Source organism: Epinephelus fuscoguttatus, linkage group LG5, assembly GCF_011397635.1.
Source record: "Epinephelus fuscoguttatus linkage group LG5, E.fuscoguttatus.final_Chr_v1".
NCBI lineage: Eukaryota > Metazoa > Chordata > Actinopteri > Perciformes > Serranidae > Epinephelus > Epinephelus fuscoguttatus.
In genome coordinates, this window is record NC_064756.1 from 6,182,610 (window position 1) to 6,203,163 (window position 20,554).

General features: G+C 41.1%; 1 protein-coding gene across 4 annotated transcripts; it reads right to left on the minus strand.

Moving 5' to 3' along the window:
* Positions 1 to 1,292: 1,292 nt before the first annotated feature.
* On the minus strand, positions 1,293 to 20,299 carry zgc:113279 (uncharacterized protein LOC553749 homolog). Of its 4 annotated transcripts, none has more exons than XM_049576939.1 (12): positions 20,272 to 20,299; positions 19,994 to 20,153; positions 17,828 to 17,949; positions 16,468 to 16,492; positions 14,807 to 14,853; positions 14,536 to 14,683; positions 14,110 to 14,422; positions 13,157 to 13,262; positions 11,864 to 12,010; positions 6,591 to 6,651; positions 6,147 to 6,310; positions 1,293 to 4,638 (listed from the first exon to the last, which is right to left on the minus strand). In XM_049576939.1, exons 2-12 carry the CDS (start codon positions 20,139 to 20,141, stop codon positions 4,606 to 4,608), a joined length of 1,314 nt encoding a protein of 437 aa, XP_049432896.1. In that variant the 5' UTR covers positions 20,142 to 20,153; positions 20,272 to 20,299; the 3' UTR covers positions 1,293 to 4,605. The 4 variants fall into 4 exon arrangements, with proteins under 4 accessions (XP_049432896.1, XP_049432897.1, XP_049432894.1 ...); XM_049576940.1 differs by having other exon boundaries at positions 14,551 to 14,683; positions 19,994 to 20,150; positions 20,236 to 20,299; XM_049576937.1 differs by having other exon boundaries at positions 19,994 to 20,150; positions 20,236 to 20,299.
* Positions 20,300 to 20,554: the final 255 nt, after the last annotated feature.

The window sequence follows — 20,554 nt, forward strand, 5'->3', positions numbered from 1 at the left end:
AAGTTAACGTTAGCTTAACTAGAGCCCTTTGGACAACAGCTAACAATGATGTACCATCACCAAAGTACAAAACTAGAACAAAATAGGCTAATGAACTCCCAGCAAACAAGGTGACATGATGAACAACGCTAGGAGCTAACGTTAGGCTAACTTTAGCTAACGTTAGCTAGAGATGTTAAAGATAACTTTATATTTCTTTCCAGCAAAGTGACAATATGTTGCCTCAAACACAATGTTGACTTACCTTAGAACAGATGTAGACATCATTGTTAATCTTATTCACGTTGAGTTGATGTTGTGGTCTAACGTTACCACACAACTTTATCCAAAGGAGACACTTTTCTCGGTTGAGATGTGGTTTAAAGTGTAAAAAATACACCTGGTCTCCCAGCCTCTCAGGATACCTTGTGTCAGAGTTGCATGTACCCCATGCACACCGTTTGACCATTTTTAAACTTCAAATCTCAGAATAAGCTCATAAAACCGAACAAAACTGACTTTCTGTAATGCATTTCAATGGACGTCCAGGCAGAGAATGTCTGAGTGTATGGGAATGGCTTTACGCACTGTGATTGGCTCATCGCATTTGAGGGCGGGACTTAGCATAGGTTAATTTAAAGCATTCTTTGGCACAAGAATTTCCTTTGGGGATAAATAAAGTTCTATTTAATTGAATTGAATTTTCATTTAACTATTTTATGTCAACCTGTATCCTTTGTGTTTTATTTTTAATTTTTTACTCTGTAAATTACTCTTTAAATTGTCCTGATGTATGAAATGTGCTAGACAAATAAAGCTGTCCTGGTGGGGCGGCATGACTGACGGTCATTTTGTGATAAAAGTGCCAAATTTGGTATATATATAGCTTTATATATCTAGAGGACATCTGGATATCAGGACATTGCACATTGGCGGCAAAATCCAAAATGGCCACCACTTCAAAACAGTTTTTGCGGTAACTTTTGAACCAGATGAGCTACAAATGCAAGCTTGGTGTCTATTTTATAGTTTTTGACGGTTAGAGACACATTGAAATGTTTATTTTTACAATTGGATGCATCTAGATTTTGTCACCATGCTCATCAGGATGTCAATCTACAATGTTCCGATGTCTTCTTCACATATTAAACTATAATGTACTAAATTTGGTGCTTCTATGACAAATTGAATGATCGTCTTCTGAGCTATGCTACCATACTACTCTGCCTTGCCGTCCTGTCAATTAATGTATTATTATTATAATGTATTAGTGGCACGTTCAAGTGCAGCAATGACTCATTTCTAAGACAAAGTTTACTGAACCCAGAAGTTTATTCAACTCTTTAAGACAAACAGGTTGATACAAAAAGCATGAACTGTGATAACAACAACTGATATCCATCACTAATGTGAATCACTGCTTAAAAAATGAGTCGTTTCTACACGTTAACGTAATAAACTACTGTATTATCACACAACTTATTCTTTATGGACAAGAGGAAGAAGAAAACTGGTTGAAACTATGATATCATTTCTGTCTGGAGATAAGCTCTACCTGAGCTCCGACAGTCTGAATCATTCATCAAACATTGCTCAATTTAAAGAGTAATACAAATAAAATCTGATGGTCGAATTACTGCGTATTACACAATGACTGCTTACTGAGATTTCTACAATAAACCACATTTTCAGCTTGGAAAATAGAAAATACTGTGCACCTTGAAACTGTGTTGATTGTACAGATCTTCTGTGCTGCCGGGGGTAAGTTGTGTGTTAAGCATCCACGTTTTCACGGACACGGATGTAAACTAATTGCAACGTGACCATTGCGTGGAGGCATACAACTGCAAGGCAGTAATTCTAGTTTTCCTCAAGCCTACATTTGGGCTGGCCTTTATTTGCCTGTGGTGTACACGCCTGCGGCCATTCTGTAAGAACTGGTCTTCACTGGACTACAGGCTTTATTTGAGAAAATGCCGTACTCCAATACATACAGGAACCAGAATCCCTAACATATCTGTATGCATTAAAATAAATGTAAAAGTTATATCAGTAGTTCACTTTTCACTATAATCAATGATAACAAACAAACAAACACCCCACATTATAGGTATATAAATAAATGTGTAAGATACTCTACATGAACACAAATATATCTCTAAATTCTCGGCTACTTTCACTTTAATCAGCATAAAAACAAAACTACCCTGTTCATTATCAGTATACATATAAACCTACAAAGTGCTGTACATGACTAAGGTTTTGTTCCAAGTCAACACATTTCATATTAGCTGTGGTCAGCCACTTAGTGACCACCTATCACATCAAAATACTCACATCTTTTTCAATAGTAAAAAATACACCTTTTGCCTGAGTAGAAATCCCTCATGTTGCCGCTTGCGGCTACATTAACGTCACGTTATCCTTTTTACTGTTGCCCACCACATTACAGATCAATACAGAATAGGTCATCACATTACCTTATATTTGCATCTTTGCCTGAGCAAAGTTTAACACAGAAAATAATACCTGTGATGCTCACTTAAAATAACACGTAAATTAGTGACTGCAAAGACCACATGGCTTTAACCGATCTGAGGCACAGCTCCCAGTGACGCCTGACGAATGTCTCAAAGCAACAATATTCATCTACTCATTTTCTAAAACATTTACATGGACTACAGCTGTGTCCTGACACTTCAGCTCGTTCTCATTCCGAAGTCGTTGATTATCGCCGCTTTGCCAGTGATTTCGGTGTCAGGCACCTGATGCCAAAAACCATCTTTGCGGCGCTATGATAAGTCGCCAGGCAGCATCGGTTTGTAATGTAGCCGGACGTAATCTTCTGCGGTATGGACGAAAAGCCATACGGTGAGGTGAAACACTGCTGGTTACCACTTCATAAAAGGAGCTGGAATATCCCAATAGGGCGGGTGGGAGTAATGGTGGATGGGTCCAACAAAGTCTGGACTTTTGTGCAGAAGCCCAGTGTTTGCTGCTTGTACGAATGTAGAGTGAAACCATGATGTTTTTTTTGTTTTTTTTTAAACCTAAGTATGTGCTTTTGTTGACGTCCTGGCTATCCTCCAGAAGCAGGAGGATACCTGGCACGTAATATGTAGACGCGAAAAGCCACTGACAAAGCAGCCATATGTGACGACTCCGGATGAGAACGTGTTGGGACACTAATCAAAAATAATAATACATAATTTATTTATTTATACTTTTATCTGTGCGTTCTGTTGAGACATGGTCCAAAACACGTTTAGTCTAATTTAGTTTAGCTTAGCACAAGGACTGGATGCAGGGTTATGTTGCAGAGCCAATCAAAAGGATAAGATATTCCCTCTGAAATGTTTAAATGTTGTATGCGATCATCTGCTGCTGGTTGTTGGAGGTTCCTAACATGAGCTGGGAGAAGATCAGGGATGCAGCCTTTGTCAATTACACACAAAGCTATGGAACACACAACCTATAGATAGATATCAGGGAAGCTAGAACGCTAATCATTTTTAAAAGAAAGCTAAAAGTGTCTCTGTTCACTTTAGACTTTAACTAGCTATGCCTTTCAAAATACAGGTACAAAACTCTTTCTTTTTACGCTTCACGCTGCTGCAATTCTTTTAAAATGTTGTATCTTACTTGATTTTATGATTTAATTATTGTATGATTTTGAAATGTATGGTTTTGCTAATACTGAGTTATGATGCCTTCTCTGTAACCACTTTATATTAAACTGCTTGGTTGGCCTGTTTTATGGCCATTCTGTCTGATTTCATGTGAAGCTCTCAGTGCTCATTATACCCTTATTATAAAGTGCTTTGTGCTGCATTTCTTGCATGAAAGCTGCTTTATAAATAAAGTTTATTATTATTATTGATTTAACCTAGCCAGGCTGAACACATTTTGGACGCTTCTCTACAGATCGCACAGAGATTAGATTAGATTAGATTCTCCTCTAACTTCCAGTAAGGAAGCAACCCATTGTTCCTTTAAACAGCAGGTAAAAGACAGGCCACATTACAACACATCGGACAGAGTACAGTTTGCATGTTTAGACGAATTCAGAAACTTGATAATATGCTAATACATAACACAAACAGAACCAAAACTCCCTGCACGTGACTGTTCTACATGTGCTCACTCATGCCAAGGCAGTCAGATGAAACTGGATTTACTCCCACCACCAAACAATACGTATTAAAATGTCCTCAAGTACAAGTGAAAAGATCTGACATGTAAAAATCCTATGGCTCTAACAGTCAACACTATCATCTTTAAAAAAATATTCTCATAGGATTTTACATCTTGATCTCCACAGACACACTAACTGAGGACGACTTGCTACTCCAATGTAACAAACAAGGGAAGTTTCACAGAAACCAGCTGACGGGCACCTGACGTCTCTGTGTGGGTTACAATAAACACCTGATTGCAAGTCAGGTGTTTTTACCACACACAAAACCCCAGATGCTTTACATAACAGGCCTGAACTCAAGCTAAGAGAGAAAATTAACTTCACTAATTGTGGTCTCTCCATTCAAATTCAAGAGTTCAAGCCTGAACCAACTCAGAACATTACTGTCGGGTCTCCAAAAAGCCCTGCCGGGCCGAAGTGCCACGAGGTCATCCCATCCTAGGTTGGATACTCTGGCTCCCCTGTGAAGAGAGGAAATAAAGAGAGTTAGTCATCAAAGTTCTGGATGAAAAGTGCAATGCATCTCTAGATCCATAAATATATGCAGTAGTACTCTAGAAACAGCAAGTCTCAAGTTTCAAGTGCAATAGAAACTTGGCTGCTGTCAGCCCTAGAGTGGTCTCCTTTGGTCTGAGTCAGGGACTCATGTTTTTCCAAAGTTGCATAATTGCCTAGAGTTGGTTCGTGTTCTCACGGCAGCATTTACAAGAGGACCAGATCAAATGCCTTGTGTGAGAAAGCTGCTCTTGATTGGTCAGAATTTCCATGTGGGAAAAATCCAGGAAGTAAAGCAAACGTTGAAGAAGAGTACACTTGCAAGATAAATGTGACACTTTCTAATGTCACAATGGAGGGACAACTACACAGGTTGATTTTAGCGCTGCTCATCGTGGACTATATTGCTGTCATTGTTCATTTTAGTCAAAGCATACAGTTTGAAAACGAGGCACGGCTCCAACTAGAAAACAATGTTTTGATGCATTGGATGTGCTGAATGTGCATATTAAGGCAGTACAGGAGGAGGTGCACATTAATAATCCTCCAGGACTGTAACATGCTCATGTTTAACCCAAACAATGTGTCATGTGACTGCAGTTGGTTCACATCCAGGTCGCAACACGTTCTCACCACAGAGTTCCTTTGGAACCGGACTGAGACCACCTCTTCAAGACAGTCTCAGTTGTGAATCACTGGTTTAAACTACAATTAACTCTCTTCAACAGTTGCTGATATAAGTTTTCTTATCGTGATGCATTTTTAGCGATATCGTCTTGCCCCACATTCCACTCTTGAACCCAGTGTTCCTCTGGAGGAGAGACATTTCAGTCCCTGAAGGGAAGCTGCGAGATTAGCGTTGGGAAAAAAAAAGTTTGAGTAGAAAGGCTCCAGCCTTTATGTCTACTCATCTTCATTATGTAAATTCCTCTGTATGACACTTCAAAGGCATACCAGCATACCTCGCAGTACTTTCTGACGGCACACCTGACGAGGGAACAGGGAGGAACAAGGCTTTTAGGTTTGTAAATAGATTTTAGGAACACTTTGTTTACCAAGTTTAGAGTTGACGTTGACTCATTATTAGTTCACGCTCTTCGCAATGGGCTGCCCCGCCAAAAAGCTCAACTACAAACATTGAACAAATGCACAAATGGCCTTCGGTACTGTTTCATCACTTCAAATGTCTCCTGGCAACACCTGTTAATGAGCTCTGGGTGTGCAGCCGCAACACAGAGCTGCTCGGCTGCTGGTCTGAGCGCACAGCAAGGTAGTGGCTGGTTAGTGGTTACAGGCTCTGTAGGAACTTAGTAACTTGGTCACATCTTATTCAATATCATTTCAAGCACAGCTCTTATGTTGTAAGATGATATTTATAGGACAACACTTGATTTCAGTGTAATAACAAGTGACCTCACATGCTTATTTTGCATGTACAACAGACCAACATGTTAGCTGTTACAGAGTGTCGTACCATGGTATGAAGGTAGCTGCCCATCTGCAGCACACACTCCAGGGTCTCCATCAGCTGCTCTTGGCGGAGCGTGTGGAGTCTGGTGTGACTGGGGGATTTGCTGCTTTCCAGCTCACGTACTGTGGCTTTCAGAGCCACAGAGGCACACTGGAGGACACTCATTCCTGAGAACACACACATTCAAACAGTCCTTAACCCCACTGGAAAATGGTGACTGACAGAGACACACAAATCAACTGAAGAAACTGTCAGTGCAGCTCTTCAGTCTGTAAAACAGCCATCAAAATAATCTTAAAAAATACAAATATATAATATTTAAATAAACAGAGCACTGCTTTCACTGCCATGTTGTGCTTCATTTCTGTTTTGGGAAAGAGCTATATGAATACAAGTATCGCCATCGTTATTTAAGAACCCTAAAGATTTCAAAGGTTATATACGTACCAGAGTTATCAGTGGCTTCAGCGTCAACATACACACCATCCATCATCATGTGCCTTAGAACCTAAAAGAAAACATACACACTGGTTAAAGGTATAAATCACACACACACGTATGAACCATGACAGCACCACAGACCATCACTTCCTGTTATCTCCTTAAACACACTGCTCTGCCACCTTCGATCAGTTGAAAGAAAAGTACACACTCCCAAGTTTACATTTCTTCCATTACCTCCACATTAGAGATTAGATCACAAGTATATCACATGTTGAATCAGTCTCAAAGAACTGTATACGCTTATGAATCAGAGCCCTGACGCAAAGAGACTTGTCTCTCAGTTTATTGACCTTTTCACAGCATTAAACACCACACAGTATTTAAAGGAGGCCTGGGAGAAAGACCCTGGCATCACGGTTGGTGATAAAACCTGGGAAACTTTCAAGACATTAACAGATGCTCCATAAATTGCATACAATAACTTATTCGATTTAAAGTGCCTCACAGGCTGCACTGATCCTGTGCTGATATTACACCAGACCCACACACTGCCATCTTGGGCGGGACCCGACATCTCTTAGCTCTATCCCACTTGCATCAAAAGACAATACAACATGGCAGGGCTGTAGTGAAAAGGAATATTTTAACTCTTTGGAAATCTGGGGATGTGCCTTCTTTTAACCCTTTAAATCTTGGCGCAACATCGCTGTTCTTGTGCTGCTTTTAGACACCTTCCACATGCATTTAAACCTTTGAACCCTGAGCAAATCGGAGCGATTTATTCCGAAAACATCGCAAAAAAAAAGGTAATGAGCAACTTTGTAAAAAAAAAATGTCCCACAAATTGCAAATACATAATGAATAAATAAATAAATAATCAAATAGATTTAGAAAATTATTTTTAAAAACTAGGGAGAAAAGAAAAAAGCTAGGGAAAAACTATACTTACAATAATAATAATAATAATAATAATTATTATTATTACATTTTAAAATTATATTTGCATATGTTTTCAAGCACTCTTTTTGGGTAATTTCCTTGTTTGTTCATTTTAACTTTTTTCCGTTCTTTTTTCAAGTAATTTTCTTGATTTTAATTCTTCCTTTTTTTTTTAATAATTTCTTGCTTTTTTTGTGGTCATTTCTTCCTTGGTTGCTCATTGCCTTCTTCCCACGTTTTAAAAGAAATCAAGCCAATTTGCTGAGGTTTCAAAGGGTTAAGAGCTCTGCAATCTTTGACGAAACACAGCATTTATGTCTTATTTATTGAGGAAGGCCTAAAGCGTTTGCATGTATGTATATATGCTTCTTCATATCGCTCTGTATGTTTAGCATGTGTGTATGTGTTTATGTATATCTCACTGTGTAGACATCTGTTCTGTAGTTGGTGCTGAATGCTGTGCAGATCATATAAGAGCCTATAAGAGCGTCGTCGTTGTTTTTCTTTTCTTATTGTTCCTCTCTGATGGGGGGGGAGGGTGGCTCCTTTGTTGTGCTGCTTGTTTAAAAAATGAAAATCTATGAATAAAATATTAAAAGGAAACTCTGCTCTGAATGACACACAGTCAGTTTGGTAACAGCGTACAGAGCAGCTGTTCGTGTGTGAGATGTGCAGAGTTACAATGAAGCCGTCTAAATGTGAACACAGCACCAGGCAGCACAGATATGATGCCATGTTTCTGGACATAATCAGAGGCGCCGAAGCTGTCGTGCTTCTGGTGCTCTTAGACGAGGACAGAAGGGACAGATTGGTGGACAACTGAGTCCAGCGTCTCCCAAAACCATCACCATCCCTACTGCTGATGACCTGAATTAGATGAACTAGAAAAGCTGTTTACAGTTTGTTGGCATCACAAACACAGATGTGTGTGTGGTTGGTGGAGGTTGCACAAGATTTAATGAAGTTACACCCATTTGATTTATTGCGCTTTGGCATTGTGTGCCATTCACATACCTCATACCTGCTGCCCTCAGTTGGCTTCAGGCAGACAGCTGAGAAAGTATTCCTCCTGTGCACTTAGATCTATCCATCGGTTGAGGAATGTATGATTTAAAAAATAGCACTGGAAGAATTTTAAATTGCTCTAATTAAACTAATTTTCAGTCTATTACACACAATAAAAAACCCGGCACACGGGGTTCCCACACATTTTCACAGACAACATTTCAAAACCTTTCCATGGCGTTTCAACGACCCATGATAAAATTCTTCATGACCATTCACAACATATAACACAAACTGAATTACATACTATACTTTACGCCACATGTTAATTTGGAGTAAATTTGTTAAAAAGAACGCTGCATCCCTTCTGACGAAACTAAAGTGCACGTTGGTGCTCCACGTGACAATAAATCGCCCCAGGCTGTCCATGTCCATTGCTCCATCTCAAAAATGCACTACAATATAAAGATAATATGGGAGCACAGGTACGGAAGCTTTGGGATTCATGACCCGACATGTTTAACCACACTGTCATAATTTCCTTGTCTCACTTGGCTGGCCTCATTCAAACACATCAGATTCAAACTCTAATTCCAGCTGGCTGGCACACTTGGATGGAGAGACGGACTGCCCGGAGAAATTAAGAAACGTACATGATGTAAACAAAACTATATACACTGATGCATCAATACTGGAGCTGCAATACATCACCAGCGACAGACAATAAATTCTGTTGCATCACGTGGAAGGATAACCACAAAGATAACTGTGACAATTACAACAGACTTCCCTGCCTTTTTCAAAACTTTGAACAAATTCATTGACTTTTCTGGACCAAAAAAATGAGATTGAGGGATTCTATGACTTTTCCAGATTTCCCATGACTGTGGGAACTCTGAGTTCCCAATGTGACGTCTGACATTTTAACCAAAATCCAAAGATATTCAGTAGAACAAGTAAATCCTCACATTTAAGAATCTGGGGCCAGTTGCAAAAAACATCTTAAGTCAAGATTTTCCTCAAACTCTTACTTAAGGTTTCCTCAAAATAAAACTGGTTGCACAAACACCCTCAAGTCTTCTCCTTAAGGCTTCCTTTTGTTTACTTTATGGGATTTTTATGGGATTCTCTTGTCTTGGTCTTCGACTGAAGGAATCCCTAGGCTCTTGCACGAAAGACCTCAGCAACCAAAGCGAGGGGAAAAACTTAAGGTACCTCTGACTCTATCTTATCTGCAACATGACCGAGTTTATGGTGATAAGTCATATTGTTTTTACACTTTAGATCTTACTGAACAAATATTCGTCACAATTTATTTCCTGTTTTTTGTTTTCTGGTATTTGGGGATCAAATTAACTTTGTACTTCTGCCATTTTTCCACTATCTAACTATAAGCCAACTCTGTGAGATGATAACAGGCGTCACAAGCCTGAGTCCAAGCAAACAAACAATCTCAATGGAAACTTTTACTGCAGTAAAGGAGTTAATGTTTTTCCCTTAACTCAGGAAACCTTTTAAGGGCTTCTGTGTAACTGTGTATGTCCTCATCTAAGGAGAAATTAAACCTTAAGTGTCATACTTAAGGAGAAAACCGGTCCCTGAAACCAACATGTTTGTCACTTTTGCTTATCAAAATAGCTGCAGGGAAAATCAATTAAAAGCTGCTGCCTGAAATCAGTAAATTAATTACAGTGTTAATGTTGTTGACAAAAACTCTGACGAAAATGTTTCATCAACGACCCTTTTCCATGACGAATATGAGACGATGACGAGCTAAATATAGATCTTGATAATAAGATGAAATCTATGTTTCATTTTAGTTGACAAGACGAGATGTGACAAAAAAGTTAGCGGTGGACTATCCGATGCTGAAAGCCAAGAACGTCTGTGCTTGCAGCTATCTTCAAATGCCGCATGAGCGACAGGCTGGTAAACTCCAGTAAATAGTCTGTACCAGGATGTTTCGCTAGCCAGTAAAATACTCATACCGGAGCAGCGTCAGCCATTGGTGCGAGTTGTGAGCTGTAATTCAGCAACTAATTACCAGCCGTGTGTGTCTGACTGTGGACGATGGAGCTGCTGAATGGATTTGTGGAGTTTGTTAGTTATGGCGGCGGTTGTTAGCGGCTAGCTCTACATGTTAGCCGCTCAATGGCAGCAGAGGAAGCATCCGTGGCTAAAACTATGAAGGATAACAATGACTAAAATGTGACTAAAACTAAAAGCATTTTGGTCTCAAGACTTAGACTAAATCTAAAATAGCTGTCAAAATGAACACTGATTGATTAATTGTATAACTGTTGCAACGCTAGTCTGAAATTAGGCACAAAACACAGCAGGTTCTTGCACACACGGCCCGAGAACATGTGTGGCAGACGGTGTGACACGACAATTAACGTGCACTGCTTGATCCTTCTCCCCGAACTGGGCTTCCACTCTGCTGTGAAACATGGCGCCAGTCGCGACACCAAAATATAGTGTTCAGTGTACCTGCAACAAACAGGTTTTGACCTTTGAAATGTTTTCCTACTGTCAGAGAGAAGACATCCGTCTCGTCAAAAAACACCTGCTGTTTGCATTTGAGCTCTGCTACAAAAATGAACACAGCTGGGAGAAAATATTTGCGTGAAGTGTAATTACATGTTACCCAAGTAGCTATTAGATTCAACCTATAACAGCCTATAACTTCTGTGTTTCTGCCCCTCAGTGTGACCTCAGTACACACAAGCACCACAGTGCCTTTAGGATTAAAAGGGTACACTATGTGAAGTACTGAACCTGTTTGCTCCCTACAGCGCACACGGCGTGACTCATTCATCACACAGCCGAAACCGTGTGACGTGTTCACTCAACACATGACAATAACTGACGCGCTGCACACAGTTGGTGTGTCTTACAAAACCGGCTGTGTTGGTTTTTGTCACGGCTCTTCATCCGAGCTGTTCAATGACTTTATTTACTTACTCCAACTGAAATGAGACCTTCCTGGTGTGAAAGCAAAAAACATGTACCTGAATAACTTGTTTGGATCAAAGGAAATCATATCTGTAGCAGCCAATAACTTGTGACAAATGGGGTCATGTTACTTGTTAAAAGTAAACCTGATCTGATCTGTGAATATGTTTGTGAAGCAGGAAGACATCTCTGTCATGAGGAAAGAAAGGATCAGTAGACACGTTGTCCCACATGCAGTCATTCTCTTGACTTATAAGTCAGCCTAAGTGTAATTTGCAAAACGGACCCAACGATGAGGCGCATTGTTTGCTCATGTGTTTTGCTCAAATCCAGAGAGAACCCATCCCAAACCCATTTTCCCAATCCAAGACTCTCACCTCCAGGACTCTGATGTAGCCCTTCTCAGCACTGAGGTGGAGGCAGGTCTTCCCTGAGTTGTTCGTCTCATTGACGTTGGCCCCCAAACGGATCAGATCTGCTACCATCAGGTGGTGGTTGTGCTTTGCTGCATGGAGGAGTGCAGTCTGTGAACAGAGGGCCATGACATTAAACCAGGGATAATCCAGTGGTGACACAACATGCAAACTCTGCCACAATTAATCTGTTCGTTTTTTTTAATTTCTGTTGTTGAATGCAGCTGTTACATGAGACTTCTGGATCACTGCTTCCTAAATATCATCTACTTTAAATACACCTGCCATAACTGATGAGTGTGCATACAGCAATTATACATTGTGCAAACAGGCTATCGAATGGCAGTTAAAGGCCCAAACACACCAAACCCACATGACGACTCAATTCAGGTCGACTGGGTCACGGCCAAAAAGTTGTGCTTGATTACACTCCAGCCAACTGCCAACTAGCACACATGTTCTGTACATGCGGGAGAGGAAATAACTCTCCACCTGCAAACGGTGGTAGTGTGTATTCATCACTCAAAAAACTGGGAGACAAGATGCTAGTCAGGCAGTTAGCATTAGCACATGAACCTGATGTTGTAAGAACAAATTAGGGCTGCCCCTAGTTGGAGATTCAAGTCATCAGTCAGAGAACCCTGGGTCGACTGAGAAGGCTTCTAGTCGACTTCAACAAGCAGTCATTTCTTTTAGTTTTCTTTTTGCTAGTCAGTATACTGTGCAGTGGTCTCCTGATTTTGCTGCTCACTGAGCACTGTTGACTTTCATGCTTTTCTTTGGCACAGACAGCTGCAGACGTGATGCGGTGGCACATAACACGGGAAATGGGGCGATGTTAACTTTCACGCCGGCCAACAAAAACATGCCATCCCTGATGCACTCTATGTGATCCAGCCAATGTGATCAAACCATCCACAGTCAATTTGCGCTGCAGAGGGTGGAAGGTGCACGGAGTTTGTCTTTATATACTGGTATTATTTGCATACTAATTAATCTTAAATATGCATTTTACAGAAGGAATCAGTGTTAAAATTACTAAATTTCCAGTATGTACAAATATGGTTTATAAAACCACACGAGGTTATCGTATTCTGTAACCTTTTCTACATGGAAGCAAATTACAAAAATCTCTTTCTTTGCCACGTTCTTGTGTATATAATGTACACACCAGCTCCTGAGATGTGGTGGCAACAATGAAATAATAGATTTCTATTCAAAAGCTAGAAAATTATCTCAGCTGTCTTTGTACTGTACCATTCCATCAGAGTCTTTCAGGTCCAGGCTGTTGAGTGCGGCCATCCTTTTGGCGATGGCGTAGCCCAGTGCCCTCTTTCCGACACACGCCACTTTATGGAGAGCACTGGAGGGAAAAGAAAAATCAGACATATTTAGACAAAAAAATGACTTCACAGTGAAGGTGTTCACTCACACGAAGAGGAAAACAGGTCTGACCCTGGGTAATAAGCCGTGTGGTTATTGGAGGCATTTCATAAAGTAAGCTGAGAAAGTAGGACATAAGCCTGCCGGCACGATTGAGCTCAACAAACAGAAACACAATAGGTGTTGTTTCACAGCGGACATGTTGACTTGCCATAAAGAAAAGCACAGGAGTTACTAATATCAGTCCCTCCGCCTCGCTCCCCGCCATGTTGGACTGCTTCCCCAGTAAGAGCAGGCATCAGCTCGGGGGGGGACAAAGCTTCAATTAGCTGCTGAAATGGTTCGAATTCGGTAAGCGCAAACTCCCCCATGTCAGATGTCACAGCAGGGTGGTGGCCAGTGTGCAGCACAGGGTCTAACCCGTGTAACTGCAGCAACAGAAAGTTTGTTGATGTGACAGTGAGTTGGGAATGTCCGTCCCCCAGGAGCTGGGGTTTGTGTTGGCTGCAGCCGCTGATTGGGGGTCCATCTCTGGAGCTGCAGCACGCTCTTCTGCTAGCGAGGTGGTCTGTAGCAGCGGGGAGTGAGGTGGAGGACACACTGTGATTTGAAGCTCTAGCTAACGTTAGCTACATAAACATGAACTTGAAGCAAATGACATCACTAGAGGACGTTTATCACATTTCACAAATGGCTTCATACATGTACAACATTTTACACATACGCAAAAGAACTCTTCAAAACCTGTCAATAGAGTTCCCCTCCAATTGGTCAGTGTACTGCATAATTTCCACACACATACAACGACATGTATGCACTAAACTTACGTCTTGCCCTGGTCATCAGGGGCCAGCAGTACAGTGTCACAGATGTCACTGAGCTGGCTCTCCTCTTTCTGAAGCTGTGCCCAGAAGAAAGCAGAGTTGTTCAGGTTCCAGGCGTGGTCCTGGGGATTAAACCACTCCTCCTCCCCTCCACCAACTCCTCCACTGTTTCTGAAGCTTGACGGCTGGAAGCTGGCGTGCATGAAGCCAGGAGGGGACAGGGCCTGCTGGTACTCTGCTGTGCCTGGTGAGTAGGTCATGTAGGACTGCGGGCTGGGGATCATTTCATCGGACTCGTCACTGTTGTACCCTGAACCTTGATGAGATAATATGGGACGTGAGCGAGGGAGTAGCTGCTGCTAAAATATTAATCGAGGTGATATCTTAATGAGTGACTATATTAATGTGGATCTGGTCACTAGGAATTACCAGATGGTGACCAACCAGGAGACACTGGAGGGTTGTAGGAAGACAAACACTGGGGAGGGGAGCGGCACGTGCTGCTGCTCCGAAGATCCTCCTCCAACACCTCAACGATGATTGCCAGCTCCTCCAGGCTTTTTATCGCGTGCTTTTTCTGAAAGCCAAAGCAAGCTGATGTATGCAGAGTTCATATAGCAAAGTGACATGATTTACAGTTTACCAGAAGCCTTTTTTTTTTACGTAGAGCTTGAGGAAACTAGAATTTCTCAACACTCACCTTGGTATTTCGGCGTCCTGTGCGAGTTTTGACTCGTGTTTTCCCTCCTGAGGAAGAAAATGTCAAGTTTAAGGCTGAGAGTGCTATACAGTAAGTTTCCCCTCGAAGCAGAGAGAGAGTTTAATTGGCATTCTGCATGCTGGTGTCTTGCAGGTTTTTGTTCCCTCCTGTTGATTCATGAGCCACTGCTGTTCAAAAGTTTGGAATCAGCTGTTATATTGATATTTTTCTTCCTCTGAGCAGTTTCATGCAGGAGGCATTTCCTTTCTACCACACCACACCTGCCAATCGTACCACTGCACAGAAGGAAGCGTGCATCTACTGCTCGCTCACCTGGCACCACTGAGCTAGCTGAGTAGATGCACGCTTCCTTCTGCATGGTGATACAGTTTGCAGGTGTAGTTCAGAGAAACAAAATAGTTCCTACATTAAACTGCCCACTACAAAGCCTGTGGATTATCTTGAGCGTCCTGGTTGTGAAAGTATTTTTTTGGCGCTTTGAGCTCCACAAGCTGAGTGCAGTCTAGTTCCATTATATTGGAGAGAAGGCAGACATCTCTATGGCCGATATCGCCAACACTCTGCAACTCACACCGAAACAATCTAGATTAATAAAAAACACCACAAGTGAAAGGGACAATATGTATTTTTGATTTGTCCCTTTAAACTGTTATTTGTTAGTCTATAGGGGTTTCAGCTGATCCAATCCACTAGTGCTAACCTTAGACTGTGTGTGAAGAATAGCTATGCTAAAGCAACATGTTGCAACAGGTTAATTCCAGTTTGTTATAGTCATTATTGTGCACTTAACAGTGAAACAGGAACCTTTTCTGTGCACAAGTTTTTGCCCAATGAGTGCTGATTTCTTCTGTTCTTGTGGAGCTGCTGCTCAGAGGGATCTTTGTCTCTTTCTGCCCTTTCACTCGTCAGTCTTGTTGAACCATTGTAAAGTGTTTTGTTCTCAGTGTACAAAACAAACCCTTCATACAAAATAACATCTATTTTTAAAGAGGAATTTCTAAAACCTAAAAGCATCAAAGACCAATCAAAAGTACAGAGTAGTCCTCTCAACTGTCTGACTGCAGCGAGCCAAACTTTTCAACACCAGCGTAGCTCAACAACTATTAAAGGAGGAGCAAATATCTACATGACACCACACCTAAATTAACAGTTGAAGTACATGTGGTACGGATGCTTCACCTAGGTGGGGCAGGGTGGAGCGGGTTTTTCTACCTGCTGCAGAGTCTATCTGTAGCATGCGGTTACTGCCGCTTTGAGTTTTGTAAAGTGATACTGCGGTTGTTTATGCAGGGTTTGGAAATGTAGGTTGTATCAGCTGGCACTGAATTAATTAACTGGATCGTTATAACAACAGGGTGGATACATTTAATTGATTTACTTTAATGTGCAATGTGAAACACCCCCAGTATTGCCCCACCGCATGGTATTACCTCTAGTACAATGAGGTATTCATTTTCAAAAAACTTTGTACTCGTTTTTCACCCGTGTGCAGAGAAAAAATAAACCAGCTGTGTAAAACTAGAAAAGAGCCATGTAGCTGCGTCAGTTGACTATAATGGATGCGCTCTGCAGACGTGTCACACCACGTCCGTGTCCCATGTATTTCAGCCATTGTTCTCATACATGAAGGTTTTACTGACCTTTGTCTGTTTTGCCGTAAATCTCCTGTGTTCACACATTTGTGTGATGAGAAAAGAAAAACAGTTGCATCAGTGTGAATTGTCTTTTAAATGCCTCAGAATTTTCAGTCACCAATATTTAAGTTCCCTGCTAAGAGTTAAGGATGCCCTGTGAAAGTCGTAGATTTGAGTCATCAGTCAGAGACCCCTCAGTTGACTTTCACGCTACTCGTTGGCGCAGGTAGCTGCTGATGTGATGCAGCGGCACAGAGGAGGAGAGACTTTCCATCGTTAGACTCAGAGATAACATTATCGTCTCTCTTCTGCTCAGATGTCATGATTTTACAGCTCACAGACACTTAATACGACACAGTCTCTGGCTAGGTCAGCAAAAAATGTTGCTGCACATTGCCGATACGTCGTGAGCGCAGTTAACTTGTTTGCTATATTACAGGAATGCTGCTGTTACATTGAACGTCCTGCTGAGCCCTGATCAAACTTTATATGAAAAACAAAACAAAAAACAAATAGTCAAATATTCGTATTAAACAGCTGAATCTGATTCGACTGCCATCATTCTGTGTTTGATATAGCCCTAATAAGAGTGTAGATGTAATGTCTCGGAGACAAAAGGAAACTGCTTGATGTCTGATATCAGTAGTTTGAGTTGTTACACCTACAGCACATTCTGGTAGGTAAAAACAATGCATTTAAAACTCTGGCTACACCAAATAAATGCACTAAAAAGTAGGGCTTTACCCAACTCAAAATTATGTCAGTCGAATTACGCTCAGCAGTTTAATATGAATATTCAACGATTCTTTTTTTTTTTTTCATATAAAGTTTGAACAGGGCTCAGCAGGACGTTCAGTGTGACAGTGGCATTTACATTATACAGTAAACAAGCTAATGGCACTAACGATGGATCAGAAATGTGCAACTACATTTTTTGCCAACGCTAGACATCAAACAAAAGCCAGAGACTGTGTCGTATTATCAGTGAGCTGTGAATTCACCACTCCTAAGTAGAAGAGAGACGATAATGTTGTCTCAGAGCCTTATGTTGGAAAGTTTCTCCTCTGTGCTGCATCACGTCCGCAGCTGTCTGTACCAAAGAGTAGCTGAAAGTCAAGAGTGCTCACTGAGCAGCAAAATCTGAGGACCAAAACGCCTCAAAAGTACAACAGACATGCAGCAAACAACCAGGAAACCAACTGTAAAAATACAACACAGAAAGTAAACTTATCCATCAGGGTTTGGGTAAAAAATAAATCAATCAATAATGTTATTTTGGTCTTAGTGATTCTCATGTTTAAAATGATTATTTCATCACTAAGCAAAGTCCACACGGACAAACAAACACAAACAAACGCTAAGGTACCTGAACATCCTGAGGTTCCCAGCCCTGGGCTGTGCGGATTTTTCTCAGCATGTCCCTCACTGGCATTTTGACACGGACTCCGAGGTAGACCTTATCGCTACCGTAACTGGAACGTCTTCCACCTGGTGATGAAACAGTGGATGATGAACCTTTATGGCAGGATGAAACTACACAACACAGAAGCAGCTGCCCTTTCATCTAATACACAGCTTTCGATGGAGACAAACTGTTGCTCGTGATGAACCATGTCTGTTAGACTGAGTGATACCCAGACTAGTATTAATATGACAGCAGACATTATCTTGCTGTCAGACGCTACATATCTTGAAACGAGAATAGATTAATATGAATTAAAGAACCTCAAACAGATTTTAAAAAGCTCCGTCAGTATGTAATGAAATGGCAAACACTTTCTAAGTACTGCAGAAGCTCACCTTAATCCTCTTCCTGTATCTGTACTGTCTGTTGCCAAGAATAGTGACCTGATCGTAGCAACATAATCTGATCCTGACAACTCATTTGTCAGTATCTGCTCAAGCCAACAGCTGTGGCAGGAAATAACTAAGTAGGCCTGTATCATGTTAAGTAGCTGAGACTGGGAATGGTTGCAACACTTTCAATTTCTCCGACTAGCTAGCTAGCTTAAAATGTTTGTCAAGAGGTCAGCTGAGGATGGTGACATGAGACAGTTCAGAGAGACAGTCGGCATGGCAAACATGTTTTAGTCAATATGTTCTCGGGCGTTTTTGATCGTGCGCGCGCGCACACACACACACACACACACTGACATTTAAGTTCCTCACTAGAAAACAACGTCGTATCTAAACTCTTACATACCTCAACATAGGCTGTTTGACATTTTAACACAAGTTCCTGCTCATAGTGATGACGATTAATCTGTTCCAATCTCACGGTTTAATGTAATGTTATATTCTTAATGAACTGTCATGAAACAATGGCTTTAATAAAGGCTAGATTATTTTTTCAGCGCTGTAATTTGTACTTACATAACAGAGGGCAATTCAAAACCCTGTTGTGACAACCAACCCCATATCTGTCAGAGTGTCTTTGATGGTTAATCACTTCTTGTCACAGTAGGTTGTAAAAATGAAAGGGAAACCCATTTCAAGATAAGACCTTAAGTTTTCATTTGCTGTAGGAATGACAACTGAAAGATGTTTTTGAGATAAGGCAATTCACACAAGAGTAAAAAGTAGCCATGTTTCCATCAGCCTGTGTAGATGCGCATCTAGAAGCATCGCATCGGAAAATTATGATGGAAACGCCAAAATTCGAATTAAAATCCCCTGATTCGCACAAACTAAAATACGCTCGCTTTAGCCGGGTTTTGGTTGATTCGAAAAAATGTTGATTCGCAAAACGGGGGATGGAAACAGTTATGTTTGAATTAAGTCTGACGTAGCGCACCTCTCTCCATGGTGATATCCACACTCCGGGTCGGGAAGGAGGTAATGCATTTACAAGCTGGTTGCCAACCGCCAGAAAACATAGAAGAAGAAGAATGCGAGACTTGTTTTGTTTCTGGTTCTGCGGAAAACTCGCATGAGTTTGTAGTTTTCACCAAAGTCCATACATTTAATGGAAACATACAGGATTCGTATTTCTTTTAAAGCACATTTCCCAATGATTCGAATCACTTTTGGATGGAAACATAGTGTGACAACCAGCCCCAGTCTCCCCTAATTTATTCATTTTTCACCCTAATGGTGATGGTGTTCAACTCAAGCTGAATATTCTCACTCAGTTCTTCTATCATTGGTGATTTTGTTATTTAAAGTGTTTTAGGGAGTTGTTGGTTCAAAGTTTGGGGCCATTTTGGAGGCTTTTGTGGTGCCAGAAGTTTCTATGATTTAGTCTTTATTACTCGCATTAAATGAGAGTAATGTAACATTAATTTGACAGTATTAGAAGCTATGATAAATATGTAGAATTTTAACTTGGATATCTTTATGTTTAAACGCCTGCCAAGGTGTAACAAAATAGCTGTATGCAGCCCTGTTTAGTACAATACAGGAACCAAACTAAAGTGACATTTGTTATAAGACCAGAAGTCGTCGTTTATAAGAAGAACAACACCTTAGAAGTAATAAACCCGCAGACACCGCCTCTAAATCGGTAAATTGTTGCCTGAACAAGCTGCCCTACCTTTCTTACTACCGCCCACATTCTGCGCCTTCAACCCGGGAACAGGTGTGTGTGGCTCGGCCAGGTCCGCCGCGGTGTCCCCTGGCAGCGGAGAGAGCTCAGCTCCTATGTCCTCCTTCGGCTCCTTGCGTTTGCACCGTCCTCCCATGTTGCACAACTACTAAACAAGATAATGTTAAAGTTAAAAAACAAAAACGGGAGCTCAGCTTCTTAACGTTAATAATTTAAAATCAAATACTGACCCAGTTCGCGGGGCTGGGTGTAGCTTCACCGCTCACCTTCAGGACTCAGCTCGCTCAGAGTCACAACACCTGTCTGATCAGGTGAGGGTTGGCTCACTGCATCATATGTGCTTCCACCACAGGTGAGGATGACTACGCCTACTTTTTTCCCCCCCCAATAAACCTTTATTTGTTCAACATCAGCATCATGTACACAAATATCATGTTTTGAAACATCAGTAGCAATAAGAAAATAAAGAAACAAGCAGATATACAACGCCAGGGGTTAGAAACAAAACACAAATATGAAATAAAAATGGTGCACAGAATATTAAAAACA